Genomic DNA, 24,734 nt, shown 5'->3' with positions numbered 1-24,734 from the left:
GAAGCTGTTCTCTGCCCCAGTTTCCTTACCTGCAATGCGGGGGAGAGCAGCATCACCTCCTGGGTGTGTTGAGAGAGGTGACAGCAGGTGTAGACGGCTCCGCTGGGCTTCTGGCTCCTGGGGAAGGGGGAGTCCTCCTCCCAGCCCCGCGCTGGGTGCTCCCGGCTGGCCGGCAGCTCACCGACGGGAGCCAAGACACTTCCTTCCCCTTAAGGGCAACAGCCTTTCATCTTGTGCCCAAGACCGTCAGGGGACACCAGGTCCATGTGTCCTTCTGACCCCTAAGTGACCAGTGTGGTAAGCCTCTCAGAAGAGGGAATCATGGGCTTTTACGGCGCTATTGCTTTTTACCCCCTAAACCAGAGATACAATATTTTGAAACGGTACCTATTTTATAAACCGGAGTACCAAGGCTCACAGAATTGATCTAATCTGCTTTCTCAGCAGGTCAGTTGAAAAGTGTGTTTTGATCAGTGTTAGCATAGCTACAAACTGCTTCCTTTGCTACTCGATACAACTTAAGACCCATGCACAGAGGTGAGAAGCTAGGGAAGGCGTTTCAGAACCCTCACGCAGGTGTGCCGGCCCGTTGTGGCGTGCGGGGGTCTTCGGAGCTGTGTCTCTGACTTGCGGTGCTGTGATGGAGGACCTGCTGTAATTTTTCACTTGGTGTCTTGGTCAGAGGTACTGGAGGTACCTTTGTGGGACTATAACCTCTGGGGGCTCTGACAGATGTGCTCTGAACACCTGCAGCTGTGTAGTGTCAGGTACAGTGGCCCTGTTGTTTCAGCTAATAGGCTTCGGTGTGTGTTCTCATAAATCCATATGCCTTTAATGCAGGAAAAATGAGGTCCCCCAAGCTGCCGTCCTGACTCTCTTCGAAAATGTAAAAGTGAATTTGTCAGACTGAGCCTCAGCCTGAATTAAAGGCCAAGACGATCCCCTGCATTTAATTCCAGGTTAAATGCCCTTTTTATCATCAGAGCTTTCCAGGGCCGCCCGATTTGCTTTCTGAGTAACACTAGGTACCCACATGACAGGCCGGTATATCTAACTTTATTTAAATGTTAGCTTTTCAGAGCCTATAGGATCAGAAAATGTATTCCTCTTTTGTCTTGTTTCCTGACTAATTCTGCCGATCACTACATACTGGTAACATTTCTTATGTGGAGGTAATCCTTTAAAGTTGCTTGTAAGTGGCTGTCTAACTACCTACTAATTGAAAATGAATATTTGTTACTGTGTTCCTTCAGATCTCGGGTAAATGCCTTTTGTGAAGGACACTTTCCTGCTTTCCTGAAGAGCCCTTTGGAATACACTTTTTTTTTTTTTTTTTTTTTTTTTTTTACCAATCTGATGTGATTACTGTTTTAACTCCAAAAATATACTTAGAAAAATTTTGTTTTATTTTTTGTTTTTTATTGAAGTATAGTTGATTTACAATATTGTGTTAGTTTCAGGTGTACAGCACAGTAATTCAGTTATATGTGTGTGTGTGTGTATATGTATTTTCAGATTCTTTTCCCTTATAGGTTATTACAAAATATTGAGTATAGTAAAATACTAAGTTTAGAAATATAGTAAAACATTGAGTATAGAAAAATTTTAAAGAACATTCTGTGTAAACAGATACCTACATTCCATGAGACTGTTAAAATCTCTAAAAAATTCTTATTTAAAAACGAACAGTATTGGGCTTTCTCATAAAAGAAAACCTAAGATTTTAGTCCATCCCCTCTATGACACCTGTAATGAGAAAAAACACCTCTGAGCTTGTACTGATGGGAAGTATCCACGCTCTGTAGTTCGGAAAGGTTTAAGACATCCAGAGACGTTTGCGCACCTTCTAATTGAAATAAACCCAAGGTCGTCAGTGCGACTTCAAGTGGGTTTTTTGTTAAATCGTGTCGAATCCACTTGCAGTGCAGTCTGGTCGGGGAGAAGCTTTGCAGCCTCGGTGCCCAAGCTCAGGGAGCCTGGCTGCACTTGGGGTGATGTCGCCGGCACTCACCCGGGAGGGTGCGAGGCCGCCCCGTGGCAGGGAACCCGTGCCCGGCCAGCACTCCTGTAGAAGGCTCCAGGCAGACCCCACAGGAGCGGCAGCGGGCGTCCCACCCAGGGAGCACCGTTTCTCCCGGGCGTTCCCCCCGGGAGGCGCGGGGATGAAGAGTGTGACTCACTCCCTTCCCTCTCATGCCTCCGAAGGAAACTGCTGGTGTCCAGGTTTTGGAGCTGAATGTTTCGGGCTTTGCTAGACAGTCACGGGGGCCCATCCTGAACCGGCCCGTAGGTTCTGAGGCAGCTTCAGGATCCCCGGGGGGAGAGCACACTGTTTCCCAGCCCTGCCCCTCTGTGACCATGGGCTGAGGGGTCCTTTGAAAGCCACGGAAAGCCTTGTGCCGTTATAAAGAATGAAGTCAGGGCCTCCCTGGTGGCGCAGTGGTTGAGAGTCCGCCTGCCGATGCAGGGGATACGGGTTCGTGCCCCGGTCTGGGAGGATCCCATATGCCGCGGAGCGGCTGGGCCCGTGAGCCATGGCCGCTGGGCCTGCGCATCCGGAGCCTGTGCTCCGCAACGGGGGAGGCCACAACAGTGAGAGGCCCGCATACCGCAAAAAAAAAAAAAAAAAAAAAAAAAAAAAAAAAAAAAAGAATGAAGTCGTTCTTCCTGGTTTTTGATAGAACTAGTCCCCCTCTGTTAACTAGTCACAGTGTAGTTATATGTCACTAGATAGGCAGCTATGTTATTTTCCCCTGTAGTCTACTGAGTCATCTAATTGGAAAAGAAGCCCCACCCCAAATAGCGCCATTTTGCCCTCAAGGTTGATCTGCTCTTAACAGAGCTTGCTGATCCAGGTCCTGGATCGCAGTGTTCCTGAGACCCACACGCTTCCCTCCACACGTGCACGTGGCGGTTTGGGTGTGCTTCTCTGTCTTCTGTTCTGAAGAGAAATGGTAACGTCACGTTTTCCATTTCGATCCTCCAGGGACAAAGCCACACCGCTGCTGCTTTCCTGAAGAAGTAGCCTCCGCTGCGCTCTCCAACGGAGACCAAAGTCACACACTTGGAAATAACCCATCGGGAAGAGCTGCCAGGGAGCCCAGCGCGGGGATCGCAGCTTCTGTGTCCATACTTGAAAGCAGTGGCAGAGACACTTCCAAGAGACCAGAGCAGCCTAGGTTTTCTGTGGACTTAAAGATGCCAGCATTTCACCCCAGGCAAGAAGGCCCCGGCTCCAGGGATGCGGCGGACTTCCCTTCTCATCCCACTCAGACTGCAGACCTGCAGCTCCCCTCTGAGAGCCAAGCCACCCACCCGAAAGAGAAGCTGTCCGATTTGCACAATAAGCAGCATTCCGGGGGAGGGAAACGGGCGCCGGCCCCAGACCTGATCCCGCTGGACCTGAGTGAGCGGTCGACGCGGGAGGACCCCAGCCACAAGGAGCTGGCCTCCTCCCTGCAAGCTGCTCTGGCCGTCCACCCGTGTCCATACTGCAACCATAGGACCTACTACCCCGAGGTGCTGTGGATGCACGAGCGCATCTGGCACAGGGTCAGCTGCCACTCCATGGCCCCCCAGTGGATTCAGCCCAACGGTTACAAAAGCATCAGAAACAACTTGGTTTTCCTCACCCGGAGCGGACGCACGGGCCCCCCGCCTGCCCTTGGGGGCAAAGAGTGCCAGCCTCTGCCCATCTCCCGGTTCACCCGCACTCAGGTGCCGGGCGGGGCGCCGGGCCCCAAAGGGAGCCCCTCGCCCCTGGGGGTGCCCACGAAAGCCGCCGGCTTGCCCAGGAGCAAGGAGAGCCACCCCGGGGGGCCCTGTGCGCTCTGGGCGGCCGGCCCCGATGCGCATCGGCAGACCAAGCCCGGCCCCGGCCCCGAGCAGCCCGGGGCTCCGCCGCCCCCGTCCAAGCCCAAGCAGGAAGCCGGCCCCAGACCCGGGCCCGCGGCGGGCAGCGGGGGCTTCAGCAGAAGTGCCACACCGACGCCCACCGTCATCGCCCGGGCGGCTCCCCAGCCCCCGGCCAACAGCAGGCAGGGGGACAAGTATGGCCTCCCCCCAGCGGGGGGCGGCCTCGGTCCCCCAAATAAGCACAGTGCCCTGGACCCGCCCAAAGCCAAATTCAGCCCTCAGCCTCAGGGTCAAGCGCACGGGAAAGGTGACGGGGGGCCCCCTCTACCTCCCCGAGAGCCCCCCGCCAAGGTCGGCTCCAGAGGGCCTGTGGCCTCGCAGGCCCAGCCCGTCCTACACATCATCAAGCAGGAACCTGCGTCCGAGGGCCCCGAGAAACGCCTGGACATCCTCAATATCTTCAAGACGTACATTCCAAAGGACCTGGCTTCTCTCTACCAGAGCTGGGGCGGCAACGGCCCTGCGCTCGAGCACAGAGGTAAGGGCTGCGGGCCCTCTCCCCGCCCTCCCTGGGGGCTCTGGGGCCTCACGGGGGCGCCCCTCCTTAGAAGGGCACAGTGCTGCCCACTGGCTGTGTCTGAGCCCCGACGCAGTGCGCCCTGGCTGCTGTGCCCGGCCTCCCGGTAACGTCCCCGGCACACCCAGTCCCGCCCCCTCCACGCCTAGCAGGCTGCCTCCTTGGCACTTCTCCACTGGGTCATTTTATCTTATTTTTATTCTTAGTATTTTGGTGGCCGTACCCGCAGCTTGTGGGATCTTAGTTCCCCGACCAGGGGTCAAACCCAGGCCCTCTGCAGTGAAAGCGCCGGGCCCTAACCACTGGACTGCCAGGGAGGTCCCTTCATTTTGTTATTTTAAGGAAGAATCAGTAGGTGTTCATTGTCTCATGCCTCTCCAAAGACAAGATGTGCATTTGAAGTGGTTACTTAAGTTTTATATCTTTACACGTATATAATTTTAAAAGCGCACATCCGTATTACAGCATTCGTTAGCAGAGCCTTTGCAGATTGTGAATGTCCCTTACCAGGTTTGGGGAATTGACTCATGTTTAAAATTCTGGAAAAAAATTATACATCAGATCATTATCTTCCTTTCCTCCCAGTACCTTGGTATTAATACTTAATAGGAATAATAATTAGGAATTGTCAACGAATTTCCACAGGCTCTGCTGAATGCCTGCATGGGACACGATGCCCTCCTTCTTGATTGTAAATTGAAGGTAGCTGTCAGTTAACATCCAGAACACTGGGAAATCTAAGTATTTCCATTAAAAAATAAATAGACAAAAACCCCTATGGGGCTCTGGCTGTCAGTTACCTTACCTGGGTGGTCCTAACCCTTCTTTGGATACAGCTGTACATCAAGCATCTGTAATTTATTAAAGTAGGGCACTATTTCAGATGAACTGTGAGATCCAGTCCCTCCAATTCCAGGAGCTCAGAAGCACCTTTGGGGACAAAGTTCAGATCAGGGGAGTCACGTGCACAGAGGCACCCGATCCGCTGCGTGGGATGCCTGGTGGCTGTGGTTCCTGGCAGATGGATGTGCATCTCTCAGTTCCCGGTTTCCTCCTGTGACTTGGAACCTGCCCAGCTCCATCGCTGGTGCCACGTTGGTGTGAGGAGGAGGCCTTTGGTCCATGTTGACCCTTAGAGAAAAATGAAGGTGTTTTTCAACTAGCAGAAAACTCAGGCGTCCCACAGGCTTAGAGATTTTGCCAGTGGGGTCCTTACCCCAGGTGGTTCTGGGGCTGTGGCTCAGAGACAGAGCTTCTCGAGAATTTCTAGAATGAAGCGGAGGCCTGGCTGCCTGGAGGTGGTGGAGGCTTTCATTAAGATGCCGTGCACAGGGCCTGTCCTGGTTAAGACTCTCATCCCTCCCCTGTGCTTCACGTGCTCTGGGCGCACGGCTCTTGGTAGGTGGGGAAAGGCTGCTACCATGTAGCTTAGCGTTTCCACCTTTTTGGATGTTGTTGAGTTTAGTGGGCTTTCCATGTTCTCAGCAGTGTTTCCCAGTCGTGCAGATTATTTGAGATGGAATAAACGTATATTGGTTGGCCTTTTGGGATCTCATGCCAACCTCAGTTCTCTAGATACAGGTTATCGTGGACCCTGAAACAGAGAGGACTTAGATATAGATGATGGTGAGTTTCGTGGGCGCTGTGCTCCTGGTCACCTTCTCCCCTCCGTCCAGTGCTTCCTGGAGTCTATACCCGGCTGCAGGGTGAGTGCAGTCAGCACCAGTGTTTGGATGACTTCCACTTAGCCAACCAGACTTGAACTTCATTTGTTACAACCCACAGCCTGCCCGATCACAGCTCTAAACCTGCCAGTTCGCACCTAGTAAGCGGCCCACATGCCCACTTCCTAAAGATTATTTGTGCTGCGTGTGGACCTGCCTTGTTGTTGCTTTTTTTTTTTTTTGCGGTACGCGGGCCTCTCACTGTTGTGGCCTCTCCCGTTGCGGAGCACAGGCTCCGGACGCGCAGGCTCAGCGGCCATGGCTCACGGGCCCAGCCGCTCCGCGGCAGGTGGGATCTTTCCGAACCGGGGCACGAACCCGTGTCCCCTGCATCGGCAGGCGGACTCTCAACCACTGCGCCACCAGGGGAAGCCCTGTTGTTGCTTTTTTTCCCAAAAAAGTAGAAGTGAGTTTTAAGTTAAGGTTTAGAGAATTTCAGATGACAGACTTTGAAATACAGGTAACCTAAAATGTTTTCCTTTTCCGTAAGATTTTTTAAATAAATGGTTCTAAGGCTTCCCCCTCCCCTTAAACAGAGGTTAGATATTTATCTTTTAAACGTGAGAAGTGCTAAATCGTCCTCAAAGCGTGTGTGCTGTTCTTGAATGATTTACTCTTCTCATGTCAGGTGGAAGTGTGCAGATTTATGGTGTTTTCCCTCACCCTGGTTTGGGTTTCTTAGGGGAAGTGCTTAAATTTTTTTGGCCTTGATGTGTGAGTTCGTAGGTGTGGTTTGAGAACCGAAGCTCTTGGGTCTAGGGAAGAACTGAGGCCAGCTGTGTAAATCCTCGTTGGCCTGCCTCAGTTTACCTTGAATGCCCCACCAGGAGGGACTTGCTCCCCCCCGATGGCCCCTTCTCTCCCTCATGGACTCGGTTTGGCTCCTGGTCTGGACTTGGGGGTAGTTCAGAGCAAGCCCAGAGCTCTTCTCATCCCCGGCCCATCGCGTCTTCAAACCCTGTCCTTTGCCTCTCCTGCATCCTTTTCCTGGTCCAGCGGTGGACGGGTATCAGTCCCTGCTTGGCCTATGGGGGGCCTTCGCTGGTTCCTTTCTCCTTTGAGTGTTTGTTTATGATGCTTTGAACATGTAGTAGCTGCAGGGAAACGCAGCAGGCGTGGTGAGGTCTGTTTGAGAGGTGAACAGAGAAGTGATGTTTCCTGTTACGGAACTCTGCGTCTACTGTTGCAGCCTAGGAACTATGTGCAGCCCCCTCCCAAAAATTACATTCCCGACATGTTACTGAATTTGCAGTAACTAAACTCTCAAGGTTTTGGTTTCTACACCTTGCGGAGCACCCGTTTTTTTCTTGAGTACATATGTGGTTGACTTTGGCATCAGAAGTCTAGAGTCTAGAATCTGAGCTAACTCATCTCCATTCCAAATAATCTCTGCGACTGTCCTATTCCACGAGTCTGTCAGCACTTTGGGGGCTCACGCTGTCCTCTGATGCAGTCTTGCTGTGTTTCCCCGAGGGGTGTCATCTGCCAGGGAAGATCGCAGCCTTCCCACGCGGGCCGTGGGTGACACGTATCGCTGTAGGAAGGCAGAAAGGTGCAGAAAGGAATCTTGCAAAAGGAGAGGCACTCACCTGTTGTGGACACGACATCCTTGTGTTGCTGGAGGTGTGTTGCTGTGAGTCTCAAGGGAGGTATTGTCTTGAGACGGAGAACGGTGCTCCCGGGCGATGCCTCTGAGACATCAAGGTTTTACGAGGTTAAGAGAGAGAATTCTCAGAGAGCTTTTCCCCACCTGTGTTTTGACCAAATGATGTTTGTGTAGAAATGAATAGTCTGGAAACTCTGCCAAAAGAGAAAAGATGTTACATGGAAACGATCATCGTCACTTCCCTTAGGGACTCGAAGCCTAATCCTTTAAGGATAAAAAAAAGCTACATTTCCTGTGATCATTCTGCTGTGTAGATCCCAAGTCTGGGAACAGGTATGAGTGTAACGTGAGTGGTTTGTTGATAGAATAGTCATAAAATAGTAAATCATCTGTGTTTCCAGAATTTGTGTCCAGCCTGTAGTAGAGGATGATACGGAGTTTAGAATTAAAAAAATCGAAAATAAAAGAACAGGATAATTCTGGATAGGATGACATATAAGGTTTTCTGTTGGGACTTAAAAAAAATCTTGTATGCCCAAGACATATTAATAGGATAATGACAGAAGCTTTGTACTTGCTTTGTGTGAATCTCGGTAGAACCTTTGCAGGATCCTTCGGTTTCCTTCCTCCCCTGGCGGGGGCAGGGAGGACCTCTTGCAGCCTAATGAAGTTGAATGAATGTTGGCAGGGCTTTGGAGGAGAGTCTGCAGGTGCCCCCGAAGACCCGCCAAGGCCTCTTTCTTTCCTCTCTGAGCCCACTTGCTATACACAACTTTACTTCTGAGGTCAGAGTGTCAGCTGCTTGCTCACCAGGTAGCCTTCAATTCAAATGAAGTTTGTCACCTTTCTCACTAGCTCAGAATTTTGAAGTAGCTTGGGCATAATATTATTGACCGTAAAGGGCAAGGGTCTTTTCTTTAAAAAGTCGGGAGAAAATGATAAGATAGAATGCATGGGAAAACGTGTGTGTGTGTGTGTGTGTGTGTGTGTGTGCGCGCGCGCGCATGTGTGCTGATGCATACTTAATTCGAGGAAATCAGGATGGGTGAGTGGGTACAAGGGCTGTGCTTTTCCTGCTGCTAGTTTGGATGGGAATTACTTAGAAAAAAAAGTATGATAATGGCTTCATTTTGCATGTTGTGACCATTAGATGCAAAGGCCACATGGGGGAGTCATCATCATCGGTGGGTGTCCTGGAGGCATCCTTAGGACCTACATTTAGATGCAGCCCCATTATTCTTGGGAAAATCCAGGCAACCACAGCTGCTGGCAGAGAGGGTCTTCTTAGGAGCCCAGCTGGATGGTGCTCACAGTGAAAAGGGGGGAGCAAAAAAGGCGAGGATAAAGTTGAGATGTTCCTGGACCAGAGTCAGAGGAGGGAGGGGCCGCCCTGAACGGCTGAGTGTGTTAGCCGGTGATAGAAGCCGTCTTCATGCTGGCTGCCTGTGATCAGAAGAACTGGGGTGTCCGATGCACGCAGGAGGCCCGGTCCCCCTCTTGGGCCCATCGGTCAGTCATCCAGGGACGCCCTCCTCAGCTTTTCCTTCCCCCGACTCGGCCTGGTCAGAACTCCAGGAAAGAGGAGGCGGGTGGTCTCAGCACATGAGCCCGCGGCTCCCGGGGTCGCGTGGCCGGGTGACACTTTCCGTGTTTTACCGGGAACCTGACACCCTGATGTTTTACTAATGACAGGGCACGAGTGGGTGAAAATGTGTCTTATCGTTCTCCTCGCATCCTTGAAGGAGGTGGTGAGGAAGCTGAGAACTTTGTGGGCAGATTCTTCTCTTTCTTGGAGACTCACATTCATGACTTGTCCAACAAGAAATCCACCAAGATCTGCCCTACAATTCGTGCATTTCTTTGACTGTTATCTCCATAAACATTACCTGTAATGTAGAAACAATTTTATATTATTTTTATGTGTTGTGGCTTCTGAATTAGGACAAGAGAATGATTTGGTTTCAGCTCTTTTGGCTAAGACCCTTGGTCATCCTTTCACTCACCTTTTACATTCAAATGTCAGACTTCAGGTGTGTAAATACTCAGCTCAGGGAACATCATTTAAAAAAATTTGTAGTTATAGGCATAACTTTTTCTAGTTAGTATTTTTGATTTTTGTTTTCCCATTGAGTTGAGCTACCATTGAGCCTGATGGGGAAGATTAAGCTCAGGGAAGTCATTTCAGAGCTACTGTTACATGAAAAATTAGGCTTTTCTTCAGAGAGATGTCCTCATCCAGAAAAGGCAGACAGACGAGTATGCTTCTTCTGCGTCCCTTTTCTAGCAAAAGCCAGACATCTTTTAGGGTCAGGAGGGAACAGGAGGTCGGCGCTCTAAGACCGGCCTCCTTCCTAGGTGTCCCACCTGTGCTCTGCCCGGGATGCGCAGGACACACAGGTAAGGGGCAGGGGGGGTAGGTGGGGGTGGCGCAGCTCCCGGGCGTGTGGTCCAGCATCGCCTTGGGGGCAGGGCCCAGCCCTGCTTCCTGGTCCCTCACTTGGTCTAGCCGCATCACTCCATCGGCCGGATGTGGGCCACCAGCTGCCCGGGTCCCACACGCCTGAGGGCGCGTCACGGGAGTGGAATTTAATCCTCTCGGATCTGTGCTCCCTCGCGGTCCTGCGTGTGCGGGCCGTCCGGGGGCCTGGAGGTGCCTGCCGTCGGGACACAGCGGAGGGGCTGACGATGTTTTCCTCTCGCCCCCTTCCTCCCTCCCCCGCCCCTGCACCGCCGCCCAGGGACGCTCCGGACGCCGGCCCACCAGGGAGACTTGGTCTGCGTGGAGTGTGGGAAGTGTTTCCACCAGTCTAGCCATCTCCGGGCCCACACGCGGGCTCACACAGGTACCTGCCCAGGGGGCCCAGGGTGGGGGGCAGTCTCTGTTTTCCACAGTCGGTGACAGGTTTAGATTTCGCCCGGGTGAGGTGAGGGGGTCAGGCCTTCTCTCCTGGGATTACACTCTAGGCTGTCCCATCCGGCACCTGCACCTGAAATGATTTTTCCTTTGCATCCAAGTGCCGTGTGCTTTAATCTGAGATAAACCTGTTTTGCAAATGCTCCACTTTAATTAGAGTGGACTCCTCAGAAGGGCACGGGGTAATGAGTTATGCTGCCACCAGGAAGCACTGAAACCCAAGCCCCCCATCGGCATGACACCCGGCTGCCTGCTTTCCTCCTCGGCACCAGCTGGCCTCTGTGGACCGGTGGGTGCTGAGTGGCAGAATTCCTCGGCCTGTTTGTCAAGAGCTTGCCTGAGATGGAATCGGGGGGAAGCAGTGTGTGTGTGGTGGGAACACCACACAGCCGGGGCGAGGCGGGGCCGGGGGTGCTTTATCCCAAGCGTGAAGGATGCATCCGTCCCCGGGTCGGGTCTGATGCAAAGTGACAGGGGCCAAACGGTAAGTGACGCAGAAGGAGGGGCCCTCTGCACGCGCCCGGCTAATTAATGTTGTCACTGACGGGTCTCCTTGGCGACGACGAAGCCTGAATTAAAAAGGGCACCGGCCCCAGGCAGCGTTTTCAGTCTCGTACAGTAAGTGTTATGGTAAACTGGTATTTTCCGGCCACAGGCTGGGCGCTGGGTCTTTTTGTTGTTCTTGTTGTTGTTTTTGCCCAAGTGCTTTAATCTGTAAGGGACGCGTGTCACGGGGCGTCGGGAAGCTCGTGTCCCCCTGCTAACGCACGTCCTTGTCCTCACAGTGTTGTTTGAGTCTAACGGCCTCCGAGGTGCTGAAGCCCACGCCACCTCCGCAGATGCCCCCAAACAAGTAGGTCTCCCGACTCACGGGTGTGTGGGTTTTCATGTCATAGCTGGGAAAAAGGGGTGTCACGATGGTCATCGCAAGGGTACCACGTGGTGTTTTACCAGATGTATAAGTAGCTTTTCGTTGCTGCGAACCAGAGCCCAGTCCTGCGGGACAGTCTGTGGATGCCTGATAATCACTGGAGGTGGCTCAGGCCGTGAACGACACGGTCGGGGTTGACGCAGCTGCGTTGGGTCTTGTTGGGGGTGACGGAATTGATAGAGACCGGTGGTGATGGAAAACACCAGAAAGTCATACTTTTCCACTCAAGATGTTTTGCTTGGAGGTTAGCTTGAGAACAAGTTAGGCTTTGTCTCTTGTCTTCAGAGCCGTATTTTAAAAAATTTTTATTGGAGTTGATTTACAATGTTGTGTTAGTTCCAGGTGTACAGCAGAGTGAATCAGTTATACATATATCCCCTCTTTGTTTAGATTCTTTACCCATCTAGGCCTTACAGAGGTTTGAGTGGAGTTCCCTGTGCTATGCAGTAGGTTCTCGTTAGTTGTCTGTTTTATCTATAGTCGTGTGTGTATGTCAGTCCCAGTCTCCCAGTTTGTCCCTCCCCCTCCCTCCCCTTGGTAACCAGAAGTTGGTTCTCTACATCTGTGACTCTGTTACCACTTTGCAAATAAGTTAATCTCTACCATTTTTCTAGATTCCACATGTAAGCGACATTATACGATTAATAATTATCTTTCTCCGTCTGACTTACTTCACTCTGTATGACACTCTCTAGGTCCATCCATGTCGCGCACATGGCATTATTTCAGAACCGTGTTTTTGAATCACTCCATAAAAAGCGCTCTGCTGAGTTTGGTGTCTCAGGGCCTCATCTTTGTCCTGATTTGATTCTCTGTCTAATGCACACCACCGGCTCGGCCATAATGCGTAAGATACCCGTATGCGTGTATATAGAACGCGGGTCACCGTAGATGTGTGGCCTTAGTGCGTTCAGTCTACAAAAGGTGGCCAGCTCCTGGGCACAAGTGACTGTGGGATGCAGTCTGTAGCTCTGACGTGAGGGGGCACGCGCCATCCTAAGTGGTCTGTCCCGTCATCCTGGGCCAAGAGCACGTGGTTTCAGAGCTCTGCTTCCTCTCTGCCCGCGACAGGATGTCACACCCGTCCTCGTTCTCCCACGAGCATTTTCTCGTCACCTTCTTGCTTCCTGGTTGGTTGCCGTAGAAGGTTCTGTAACCGCAACCTCCCCCCCTTGTAAATGAAGAGGGGTTTCCTTGCTGCCAGAATAAACACCCAGGACCCGGTCCAGGTGGTCAGATCCAGTGAGCACACCCTGCCTGGACACGTGTGGGATTCACGGTCGTTGACAATGATGATGGGGACATAGATGTCAGAAGAACCTCCAGAAATTCCAGTCCGTTTCTCTAGAAGAGAATAGTGAGCGATAAACACACGGCCCAGAGCCTGCTGCTAATTAATGGTTGAGCTGGCCTTAGGATGGACGGTGCCTGATCAGAGGCTTTGGTTTTGTTTTTTATCGAACTTTCAGAATCCCTGTTTTTTGTTAAAAGCCTTTTCTTCATATGTCATGGACAGAATGCCTTTCCCTTTGTTACAGTTTTTAGTAAGTGACTTCTCTCTTAATAAAACCCATAGTTTTAGAATGAAAGCTGTTATTTCACGATGCTGTGACAATTGATGAAAAAAATAACAGCTCACTGAACACAGAATTAAAAGATTTCTGGACACATGTGACCTCAGCTCGAATTAGGCAACGCTCTCCTTTTAAACAGAAGTAAAACCCCCTTTCGACAAGGCACACTGTGATGTGTCTGTGGGTTGTAGTAGCAGCAAGGTCGTGCCGTAATTGGAGAATTACATACTGACAGTACAAGTGAAGTCAGTCCAGAGCATTCCTGCAGACACAGCGACCCATTCAGTCCACCTAAGATGCGGCTTTTCCAGAAGAGTGTTTGACGGGGCCAGGAAGCACCCGGCAGGTCTCTGAATAACATAGTGAGATTCTTCAGGAATACACATCAGTTTATCTGGTGCACATGGATTCTACCTAAGCCTCTTTAAAAGGCTTCTGGTACAGGGAGAAATAGATCAACAAAGCAAATCACTAAGACTGTATTTAAAATTAGTTTTTTGTTACTTACAGTTGTGCTGGGAATTCATCACAGTTGCTACCCATTCTTGGTGATGAAAGAGAAAAGATGTATCTATATTTTTGTCTTTGTCTCTGTAAACCCGAGTTCTGCAGTTTTGTACTTACTACCAGCCAACCTCTTAGTTTCACGTGTACAGTGACTCAATGCTGTGGTCTTAGGAACTGTTTACTCCTGTTGCAAGGCCTCCGTGGGTCATCTGGCCTGCTTTTCAGTCTCCGGACCGTGGTTGTCAGGCCCGTGACACCAAAACTGAGCTGGATTTCTACACCTCTCGTGCTGGCATATTCGAGGTATGGCCTCTGGAAGTACTTCTGGTCCTCTGTTACATTAAAAGTAGCTTTTGTTGATTAATCACTGAACATTTTGGTTCTTGAAGCAACTTCTGTTTTCTTTAACGTACTTTGGAATTTAAGAATTCTCATAGAGATGTGTCTGCCAGGATAAGTGAAAACCATAGCAGTAGTGGTTATCGGCTTCTGTCTTACTGTTCTTTCTTATTCTGGAGTTCTCATTGTTTACAGAAATCACAACTGCTGTCTTAGATTTAGAATATGGTATAGATTCATAGGACAGTTCTGTGGTTATTTATGTCGAGCACGGGACTCATGATACTTACCAGCCATCTTCTTTTCCATGCTTAGTGTGCTTTACAAACATTAACTAATTAATATTTAAATCATTCTTTTCCTTTAGAAAAGAATGGGCTTTAGAAGCTGTGGATCAGGGGAGTTTTAAAAAATCACACAACACTGTATTCACGCCTAAATTATTTGATGTAACACTAACAGTTGATAGGCTTTTATAGATACACGTAATAGATGTTAAATTATCTGACTGAAACAGAATCTAGGAATTCAGTTTTACAATAATCATTTATTCACTCATTAACGGTATTTATTGCGCACCTCCTGTGTGCCAGGCTCTGTCACATTGGTGGAGATAACGAGGATGTTGGGAGACAAGGTAAATAATTTTCCTGCTTTCATGGTTCCTGAGGTCCAGTGGGTGGTTTAGATAAGAAGACAGGGCAGAGAGGTGCAGCACTGTGATAGGGTGAGGGTCCTGGAACCAGGCTTGGGGCGTCGAGAAGCCCTGTGCCAGGGCTTCCCTGGTGGCGCAGTGGTTGAGAGTCTGCCTGCCGGTGCAGGGGACACGGGTTCATGCCCCGGTCCGGGAAGATCCCACATGCCGCGGAGCGGCTGGGCCCGTGAGCCATGGCCACTGGGCCTGCGTGTCCGGAGCCTGTGCTCCGCAACGGGAGAGGCCACAACAGTGAGAGGGCCCGCGTACCGCCAAAAAAAAGAAAAAAAAAAGACTGTGCCAGGGTGCGGGTAGCCGGCAGATGCCCCCGCCGATACCCCCCGACCCCAACCCGGAGGTGGAAGAGATGTTTCGTTGGAGGAATTGTATGGGGGGAGAGCTGGGCAGGTGGCCAGGCGCTCAGGACGTGAGCCTGGGGAGACACACCGCCGTTGGGTACCAGCGCAGAGTTGTGGGAATTCCATCCTGAGGGCAGTGGGGGTGACGTCACCAGTGTCGTGTCTGTAGGAGAGTCAGGTTGGTCTGGGTCGGGGATGGATTGCGGAGGTTGCGGACAGTGAGCTGAGCCCCACTCTGGAGGTGCTTGGGGTCGTCCCAGCGAGACCCAGAGGCAGCCCGAGCTGGGGTGGGGCTGCGGAGAGCAGATGGGTGTGGGGATGTTTGACGGCGGGGAGAACTTGGGAGTTGGATGCAGGATGGGAGAGGGGGGAGGGGTGGAGTGGACCCGGGTGCCGGCTTCAGGCTCCAGCTCTTGGCATGAGCCACTCCTGGAGCCTGGAACGTGGCAGGAGGAGCTGGACAAAACCAGTTCCAGCTGACCTTCAAGTCAAGTTTGTGATGCCTCTTGGCAGGCGAATATGTGGGTTTGAAGTGGGTTTGATCCTGGTGGAGAACATGTAAATATTTAATAGCTCTCAGCGTTGAAGATCAGCCAAGATCAGCCCGTTCTACTCCGAGGGACCCAATAACCTGAATCATTAAGATGTTGGGTTATTGAGTAGGAGGCTCTAACCTAGACCTCAGCTCAGGCAGGGGAACTTCACCTGAGTTTCCTCATTTGTAAAATGAAGACAACGGCAACACGTACTCCTGTGCTTGCTGAGAAGATGAACAGGGACGGTGGACTGAGCCTGGCGGAGACCAGACGTCCAGCACGTTAGCTGTTGTCAGTTATTCCAGGAGTGAACAGTTGTCCTGAACAGCTGGGGAGACGTGGGCGCCGTGTGTATGTACGGTGCACGTGCGTGTGAACATGTAGCCGCACGTGTTGATGCCTGTGTGGATGGGCCCATTGTGGACCGTTGTGCTCAGTCGTCGCGGCCACTCACTCTCCTCCGCATCTCCCTGCTTTGTCAGAACCTGGTCGTGTGCCTGTAAACACCCTGGTTTTGTCTCGTTTTGTTTTACAGTCTACCTGCTAGTTGTGCCTTAAAGGGAGGATGGGAGAGCTCTTAGCTTGAGAAAAGTGTTGTCAACATAAATGTAGTTCCCTAGTTTGCTGCCTTGTGTTCAGACGACATCACGCTGGTGGGCAGACGCCACGTCTGTACCCACAGCCATACGGCAGCTGCCCTTACTTTGCTGTATTAATATCTGAATTTTCTATGTGGGGTAATCCTAATGTCATAATATACATACGTTGGAGTGGATTAAATTCAGTTAATTTAGTTACTTGAGGAATAAAAGTTTCCTTTTTGTGTTTACAAGGTCATACATGTAGTTTGTTTATTTTTTCTTTTCTATTATGGTTTATCACAGGATACTGACTGTAGTTCCCTGTGCTGTACATTACGACCATGTTGTTTATCCATCCTATATATGCTAGTTGGCATCTGCTAATCCCAACCTCCCAACCCATCTCTCTCCCACACCCCTCCCCCAAAGAGTTTCGTTTTGATGTGTTTTTGGTCGTGGTCTCTTTTCTGCACGCACACTGGCTAAGCCCCTTCTGTGTTACAGGCTTACGCTTGAACTTGGAGATCCCAGAGCAGTTTCTTTATCAGCACATTCCTCTGATGGGTGGGGTGGAAAGGATTACTGACTCCTTAGAAGTTAAAGGTCTGGATTAGGTCATAGTATGGTATCGGATAGTTTGTTCCTGGGCACAGTATCTATTCTCTAGGCATCCCATTCCTTTGCATTTACTGTAAAAGGGTTTGAGCCCTGGCAGCCAGGAGCCCTCTTCATTAGTGGAGCTTCCCTAGCTGTGGGGATGAATCTCCCAGCCCTCGGGAATAAAGGCACCCGCTGCTGGTGCTTGTTGTATTAGGAAGATAATTCTCGTCATAAGAGAAGCGAATATTCCAAGCAAAACTCTACATAAGAGGAGGAATTCATGTGTATCATCATTTTCAAGATGCTTTGCTATAGATTTAACACAGCTGAACATTTAATTTCTAGTAGTCATCAAAATTCATCATTAGAAAGAACATTTTTTGAAAATAATATGCTTTTTAAAATATTGGTATCACTGCGCTATGGATGTTAGAGAAAAAAATAAGGGGTTTCTTCAGTGTTGTGGAGAAATTGTATTTTTCCAATTGTATTGTTCATTAAATGTTAGAAATTAAATAATGGTCTTTCTAAAACCAAGAAAAATTAACCCCGTCTCTCTCCATTCCCCTGGTTTTGGGATTTAAAAGACCAGACCGTCTTTTGCTGAAATATGAAATCTGGTGTTACGATTTGTTTGGATTCCTTGCCAAAATTTATAGACTATGATTAATAGTTTATTTATTATTCTAAATGTTATTTTAAAATAGTTAAGCTGGAGAAATAATTCCATTAATCAAAATAAAGGGAAATGAGAAGAAAAATGGCAACTTAATTTGTCTCATTTTTAGCTACAGAGGTTAGAATGCAAACGATGGAGAAATCCCATAGGCTGGTATATTTGAATCTATGTATGATCTGTTTTCAGTATGACTTTTAGATTCTCAGTATCACAGATCGCATTTCAAAATTCAGCTGGTTTGTCTCAGTAATTTTCTTACTCATGTAAACCAAATGCCTTGAAACACAGCATCCATTTTCTCACTCAGTATAACATAACGTGAAAAGTCGTGAATATAACTAGTGATTTATCCAAAATGATCTGTGATAACGCGAGTCCCAGCTAACTGTTGACTTGTTGGGAAAGGTCCTTGTCAGTAAGATGTTCCCTGTACGCCGTTAAGCATTTAGTATCACCACGCATGTCTAATGCAGGCCTTGGTCCACGGAGGCCGAGGGACTCATGTGTGTCCCAGGGGATATAGGCTTTTGTGTGTGTAGGTCACTTACTCCCACGCATTAGCACACATGCATTCCTTTACCTTATAAGACAAAAGGGGAAGAAAAAGTAGGCCTCACCAAGTTCCAGAAGTCAGTATTCATCCCTGGAACACTGAAACGCCTTAAAGAAAGATAATATTTATTTCTGAATAAATATTGTTCAGTTTTACTGAAGAGTCCACAATTCACACAGCTGCAATAAAGAAAAGCCAAATTTTCTAAAAGCGTGCTTCTGATTTTCTGATGACTCTTTCTTTGTGGGAGAATAAAAGCAACTTGTTTGTGCTCAGATATCATGTGTCCACTTAATTTAAGTATTTCTGTGACTCCTTTCTTCCATGGCTGCATTTTCCCCTGGGCCTCATTTCTCAGATGAATTTCAGTCATTTCTTGAAAACCCTATATAGGACTGCTGTATTGAGGAATAAGGTGTTGGTCCCAACGAATCGGAAGTGAAAACAGCTCACTTAAAAGTGAGATGCTGTTTGAACACATCCCCTCATTTATAAAGAGAAACTTGGCATCTGTGCCTCTGGATTTGTGGACTGAATTAAACAACCTGGTTATTCGGGTTAGCCAGATTTTGCAGTCCCTCTGAAATACGTAGCTTTAAAACTTTCTGAGCCTGCAGTGTAAAAGTCCTTTACGGACAGAGGGCCATCTCCATGCTTCTTCTCTAACCATCCTTTTTCCTTCTTCCAATACAAGTCTGTGTGTTCTGGTCCAAAGGAAGGGAAATCCAAGCAGATGCCTGGATTGTGTATACAGAATCTAGACACACACAACACACGTGTTCATACACATTCTTTGCCCATTTATGGAATCCCCAGCAAGTCTGTTTGCTACATACTTCCTCAAAACGTTCAAGGCCAGCCACCTAACAGCTAACAATAACTCCTGTTTTTCTGTCCGTAAACACAAAGGCCATTTTCCGTCCTCGAATGTATCTGGAACCAGTTCCAAATGAGCCCTGTCGATGATGGATCTCCCCATGGCGTGATGTCGCTGTGCAAAAATGCAAAACATCCTTGTCAGTTTACTGCAGGAAATTCACCATCTACTTAAGGAAGTTTTATCACCTCTCTCATTCCGTTACTGTTTCCTACATTTCAAATAAACTACTGTCCGTACCACTGTGCCCACTCCCCCCAGCCCCCCATAAAATTTTGTTGAGTATCTTTCTGACTTCCGTTAGATGTCAACTGGTGAATGCAGAGCTAGTTTTACGTAGGAGTCTTCTGAAACTATTAACTAGAGAGAGGCACTTAATTCATTATGTCAACCAGACCCCCCCCAACACACACTTATTTCTAGGGTTCCTGCAGGCATAGCTGGAAACCAGTCGGAATTTCACACGAGTGCTGCATTTTATGTGTGCATGTTAATTTCAAGCTGTTGGTTTTACTTCCTCGAGACTTCAGCTGAAGGTTAATGCAGTTAAGTAAGACTAATCTCGCCCTGTTGTGTCCTCAGATTGTAAACTCCATTGTTCAAACAGTGATGCTTCACATGTCATGTGAGAGCCTTCTCTGAGAGCTTCACCTCTCCTTCATTCTCATTTTCATCTTGCAGTTCCCTTGACTTTAGAACACCCTTTCTATTTTTCCAACGTGGTAATTATTTATGGAAATGGGTGGAAGCTCTCTCAGGTGCTGAGAGACCTATGGGAGTGCTGTACTTTTGGTTCGTATGACCCCCAAATTCAACCCTGTTTTGGCACTGTCATTCACCTGTGAACCCCGCTTTGTATTACTCATGGTGCATTGTTGTTTTGAATCCTCCTCCGGTCCCATCTGGCCATCTTTTTAACCTTTCCTCTGGAGCTGGTTCAGGCACTATGATTTGCTGTTCTTGCATGCGGAACAGAGATGGCTAATGATCCTCTGTAGATCATTGGGGGTGATTTTCTCAAGCTGCCTTGGAAGGCAGGAAGGCACAGTGCAGACATATCCTGCTCGTGTGCAGTGAGTTAAAGCTGAAGCCAGGGGTCTCTGCCGACCTGACTCAGTGGCTCTGTGAAGGTTGCTATTTTGTGCTTTGGGCATTGCTAAGAAAATTAATAGGAAAAATGCACTTGGAAACCAAAGGCAGAAATGAGCTTTTCTCTTGTCTCTTTTTTCCCCAGGGGAGAGACCATTCTAATGCAGATACTGTCCAAACAGTGCCTCTCAGAAAGGGAACCTAGAGACACGCTTTCACCATCCCCGGTGCCCCTGGACGGTGTCCGCAGTTCCCTTGTGGATGTCCCGACCGTGACCCTGACCTCCCCGTGGAAGAACTCCCGACCGGACACCTCAGATCTGCAGCCGCTGGGCGGAGCGGAAGCTGAAGGGAGGGCTTCTCCTTGTTACACATTAAACATCAACGAAGATGCTCGACTTAGAATTACATGTAGATATTCTGTATGCATATACGTGCTCACCGACCATAGTCCGTATTTTCTTATAATAAACGGTGGAGGTGGGAGGCACGGTAGGAGCACAAAGCATCGATATCGTTCAAGACAGGTTTGAGACACTGGAAGAAAGATGCTCATGTGTGTCGGACAGAGTAAAGCAGCCAAGCACTGTAACAGAAGCCGCCACCGATGCTCAGAGGCCTGTTGGAGGTGACGTCAGAACGGACAGTGGAGGGGTCCAGGTTGACGGAGTTTTGACGCTCTGGCCTCTCCTTGTCTTAGTGGGTATTTAAAATAGTGAGTAAAAGCGGAAGGATGGGCGTTGAGGTGCTGTGGAAACAGGCTCGATGGGGGGCGGGTGGGTGACGAGGTCCTCCTTCCTCAGTGGTCCCATCACATCCCCTTGGGGGCCCCCTGCGTTTCCCAGGTGTGTCCCTCTCTCCCGTCTGTGCTCAAGTGAATCCGGCAGAGGAAACACATCCACGGGAAGGCTTTTGTTGTGCTTCGGAAAAGAGCTAGTTGAACACTAAGAAAAGCAGGCTTCTTTGTTTATTCTCAGGACCTTTTGGTAACAGGGCTACATTCTGCAAACTGCTTACAACGGAAGACTGCCTGTCTTAACAAATTATCTAGCCACTGAACCCCCCTCGATTTGGACCCTTTTAGTCGTAGTGGGAGGATCCCTGAGCCCGTGGGGGGCCCAGGTCGCCGGGGTCCTGGTGCTCTGGGGCCTCCTGTGCCCCCCTCCCTCCCTGCCTTCCTGTCCATCTGTCCCAGCAAGTAGGCGTCTTTTCTTCTTGGGCCGGGGGGCCTCCATGGGACGAGTCCCCTCATTCCCAGAGTGTGGAGGCCCCCCGGCCCGTGGGTCGGGCAGCTTTATATACCTCTTCCTCAGTCGCGCAGATGCCAGTTTTAGCGGTGGGGCGTTAAGGGCCGTAACAAAGGGTCTTAAACCTTGGCAGTGTCCGCAGTTAAATTGTATTCCACAGATATAAATATTTTCTTTTCCTATTACCATGACACCATGTGTGATGGTAATGTTTCTGAGAGTTTCAGATTTTTGCACATAATGATTTTATGCATTATCAAAAGTTACTGCTGCCTTGAATGAAAATGTTCTGTGAAATTTTTTGCAAAAGCTTTACTAGGTTTTTTTTAATTGTGAAATTTTGTAAAGGCAGGAAGTGGATTAAAACGAGCATGCTAAATATATTTTTCAAAAAAGCAATAATTTTACATGTACAGAAATTATCCTAATCTTTAATACTGGTGAGAGCGACAGTTTACTTAATACAGTAATGGATTAGTGCAGTTTTTGTAGAAAATGGGCTTCTGATACAAAGACTTGTTTAAACACACACACACACACACACACCCTAAAGTGTGGTTTTCCTGTTCTAATGATTTGTTGAATTATATTATTATTATTATTATTCTTGTCGTTGTTGTTGTTTTTAGTTAATGTTTGGTTCTGGATTCTACTTGTTTCTGAATTTAAATTACTTGACGGTTCAGGTTACTTTGCAAGCAATGCAATGTAACTGGCTAGCTTATATCTATAAATAAATATATACATGTATATACACACACATACAGCTGCATATATGTGTGTGTGTATATACATAACTTTTTTACTTATTTTTTCCTGATATTCTTACACCGGATATGTACCAGAATGACCTGTCATGTTGGTGTCATTAGGAATGTCCTTGCAGATACGATTCAGTGACTGTCCTCTAAAGTTATTTTGAGCAAAGTTTCAGAGATACATTCCTCTGTTCACCCTAGAAATCAACATGCCTTTCTGTTGACTTGTGTTTGATCATTTCCATAGTCTCCCCACAGTGATGATTTCTGCATTTTCTGGCTTTTATTTTCTTGGCTGACAGTGAAGGGTGACAGTTCAGGAACGTACAGGGGCTCGTGATTCGGTCTGTTTCTCTGTTTTAGTTATTCAGAGGAATTCGTACCCAAAGTGACACGATCGTGTACTTTCTTACCGTTTCAGAGGCGGCCTTCAGAGCCGCAGGTGTCACCCCGGGAGACCCCTTTGCGGGGAGCGGGGTGGAGAGGGGCGCGTCCTGGGGTCCCGTTGGCCGGACACGCAGCCTGAGCCAGTTGGAATACTTGTTTCCGCCTGGAGCACAGAAATAAGGTTTTCCCTTAATTCAGCAGACAGGGGTCGGGGGGCCGTCCAAGAACACCACCCTCCAAGGCAAGCTGTCTGGGGGCCCGACTGTGCTTCCTTTCTTCCACTGAGCATCAGTATTGTATTGGTTTGTTCATGTGTTTATGTCAGTTTGACCATAGTATTTAATAAGATTTGTGTTTTTCTTATTTATTTAGCCAATGTGTTTTGATTCACTTTTTTTCGATGGATAATTTCCGCATGGTCTCTCTTGTAAGTCACCCTCTGACTGTTACAGACTTTCTACTACCTCTACCAATCTGCTGTTTCCTTGTTTCTTAACAGGATTTGACAGTGTTGGCGTCAATGTAACTTAGACAATAAAGGGTTTGGTTGTCTACACTGCAGCTTCTCCGTGTGTCTCCCCGCCCCCGCCCGCACACTCCTGCTGCTGGTGTCACTCCTCGCCCTCCCCTGCTTGCCCTCTTCCTCCTCGTTGTAACACAGATAATGAGCTTAGAGACTCTTTCAGGTTATTCACTCATATTCCTTAATTTGAAGAATGAACATTTAAATTCTCTGAAAAATCAGTTGTTGGAGCATCTTCTCTGGGCACTCGTCAGCCGTTCTGTCACTTTTCTCCCCTGGTTCCTGGAAGGCCTTGGGGCCATCTCAGGTGGATGCGTTTCACCTCGGTTATGGCACAGTACCGATTTTCAAGCCAAGTGGATTTTGCCATTTTGGTTTTGAAAAGTATTCAGTGCTTTACGAGATGGCTTCCCAATATTTACTTATTTATTTTGTAAACCAAGAAAGACACTAGTTTCTTGAAAAGAAGGTGCTCCAGGAAATGGCCCCGGGGATGACAGATGCCACTTTGGCAAGCTTACGGAGCATTGGTTCTGCCCAGGATGTCGAGAACCATCTTCCGACCTGGCCGCTCTGTCACAGGTTGTACAGTGTCAGGCAGACAGTACACGGAGGCACGTGCACATGCAGTGTCGTCATCCGGCACGCCTCTGGGACGTGGCATTGGACCCAGCAGGTCGCAGGTGACACCTCCCTGCTGTTTCCCAGGCACCTGGCTCAGGTAGCGGCACCTTCTTTCCACCAGGAGATAGAGTGTAGCCCACAGGGTCACAGAAGGTGACTGGCAGTTCTCAGTCTGTGCCTGGAACGCAGCACACCTCCTGGGTTTTCACGGCCAGATTCTCTTTACCAACGTGCCGTCTCGAAAACAGGCAAATCACCCCCAGGGGGGTGTGATCGATGCACAAAAAAACGACTGCGTTTGTACAACTTTACTTTTCCACTTTCAAAATGTCTCCGTGTCTAAAGTAGTGTATGCTGTTTCCCTGCTTTTAACTTGGGTGCGTTCTAATCGCAGGACATTTTATACACTGAGCAAAAAGAAAGAGAATAAAAAAATCACAGGCCAGGACTTCAAGTGATGGTTTAGGTGCCCCATAGTGTGTCTGTGTGGAGTGACGGAGGGAAACTGTTCATTCTTCAACTTTGCTAATTATGCTTTGAGGCCGTAAAATGCAAAAGACCATAGAGTTTGTATTTCTTTTTTAAAATACAGTTTATAACATTATATTTTGTACTCTTTATATTAGAATTTGTAACTAGATTGATGTATTTAACTCTATTTCTGAAAAAATAATTCAATGTTTCAGTTGTGTGATAAAAATATTTAGAGAAAACATATTCATTCTATTGGAAATTGAAATCAATAAAAACATCTTGGAGTTCTTGAGATTTGTAAGACCTTTTTCCCCTATTTCAGGAGGTGGCTTCAATCCTCTGACAGCCCGTCTGGATCTGTGGTTTGAACATTTTTGTTGACTGAACACAAACCCGAGTGTTAGTGTTCTCTAGTTATATAAGCAGAAGAGATTTTGGATGATTCACAAGATAGTTCCTCGAAAAGGATGCCAAGATGGCCACAGGATTTTTTTCAAGTCTTTTGTGGACTCCAGGACACGCACACTTTTTTTCTTTTTTAAAGGTGACCCTGTATTTCTCATTTCCCCCGGGCACCTCTCATTTCCTGACGCCAGATACACACACTGTTCTAAGACTTGCAGTAGATTTACTGCTTAGATGTCAGAAACAGGACTTGGGGGCCTCAGATGCACTAACAGAATTTTAATGTAAAAAGATAACACGTGGGCTTCCCTGGTGGCGCAG

General features: G+C 48.5%; 1 protein-coding gene across 5 annotated transcripts in view; it reads left to right on the top strand.

Annotated features, from left to right (window-relative positions):
• Positions 1-24,300, top strand: part of ZNF516 (zinc finger protein 516) — a 106,442-nt gene extending 82,142 nt beyond the window's left edge. For 4 of the 5 annotated variants that reach the window (XM_082641005.1, XM_082641006.1, XM_082641004.1 and 1 more), the window contains exons 3-6: positions 2,987-4,393; positions 10,501-10,605; positions 11,462-11,529; positions 20,141-24,300. In XM_082641005.1, the coding sequence (XP_082497131.1) occupies positions 2,987-4,393; positions 10,501-10,605; positions 11,462-11,529; positions 20,141-20,200 (1,640 nt within the window). In that variant the 3' untranslated portion in view covers positions 20,201-24,300. The remainder of the gene's footprint in view (positions 1-2,986; positions 4,394-10,500; positions 10,606-11,461; positions 11,530-20,140) is intronic. The other variant, XM_082641008.1, reaches the window with a different exon arrangement.
• The last annotated feature ends 434 nt before the right edge of the window (positions 24,301-24,734 follow it).

This window comes from Mesoplodon mirus (assembly GCF_964341445.2).
Source record: "Mesoplodon mirus genome assembly, chromosome: 13".
Lineage (NCBI taxonomy): Eukaryota > Metazoa > Chordata > Mammalia > Artiodactyla > Ziphiidae > Mesoplodon > Mesoplodon mirus.
Note: the sequence above shows the minus strand (reverse complement) of the source record. Positions and strands in the feature narration are given on the sequence as shown.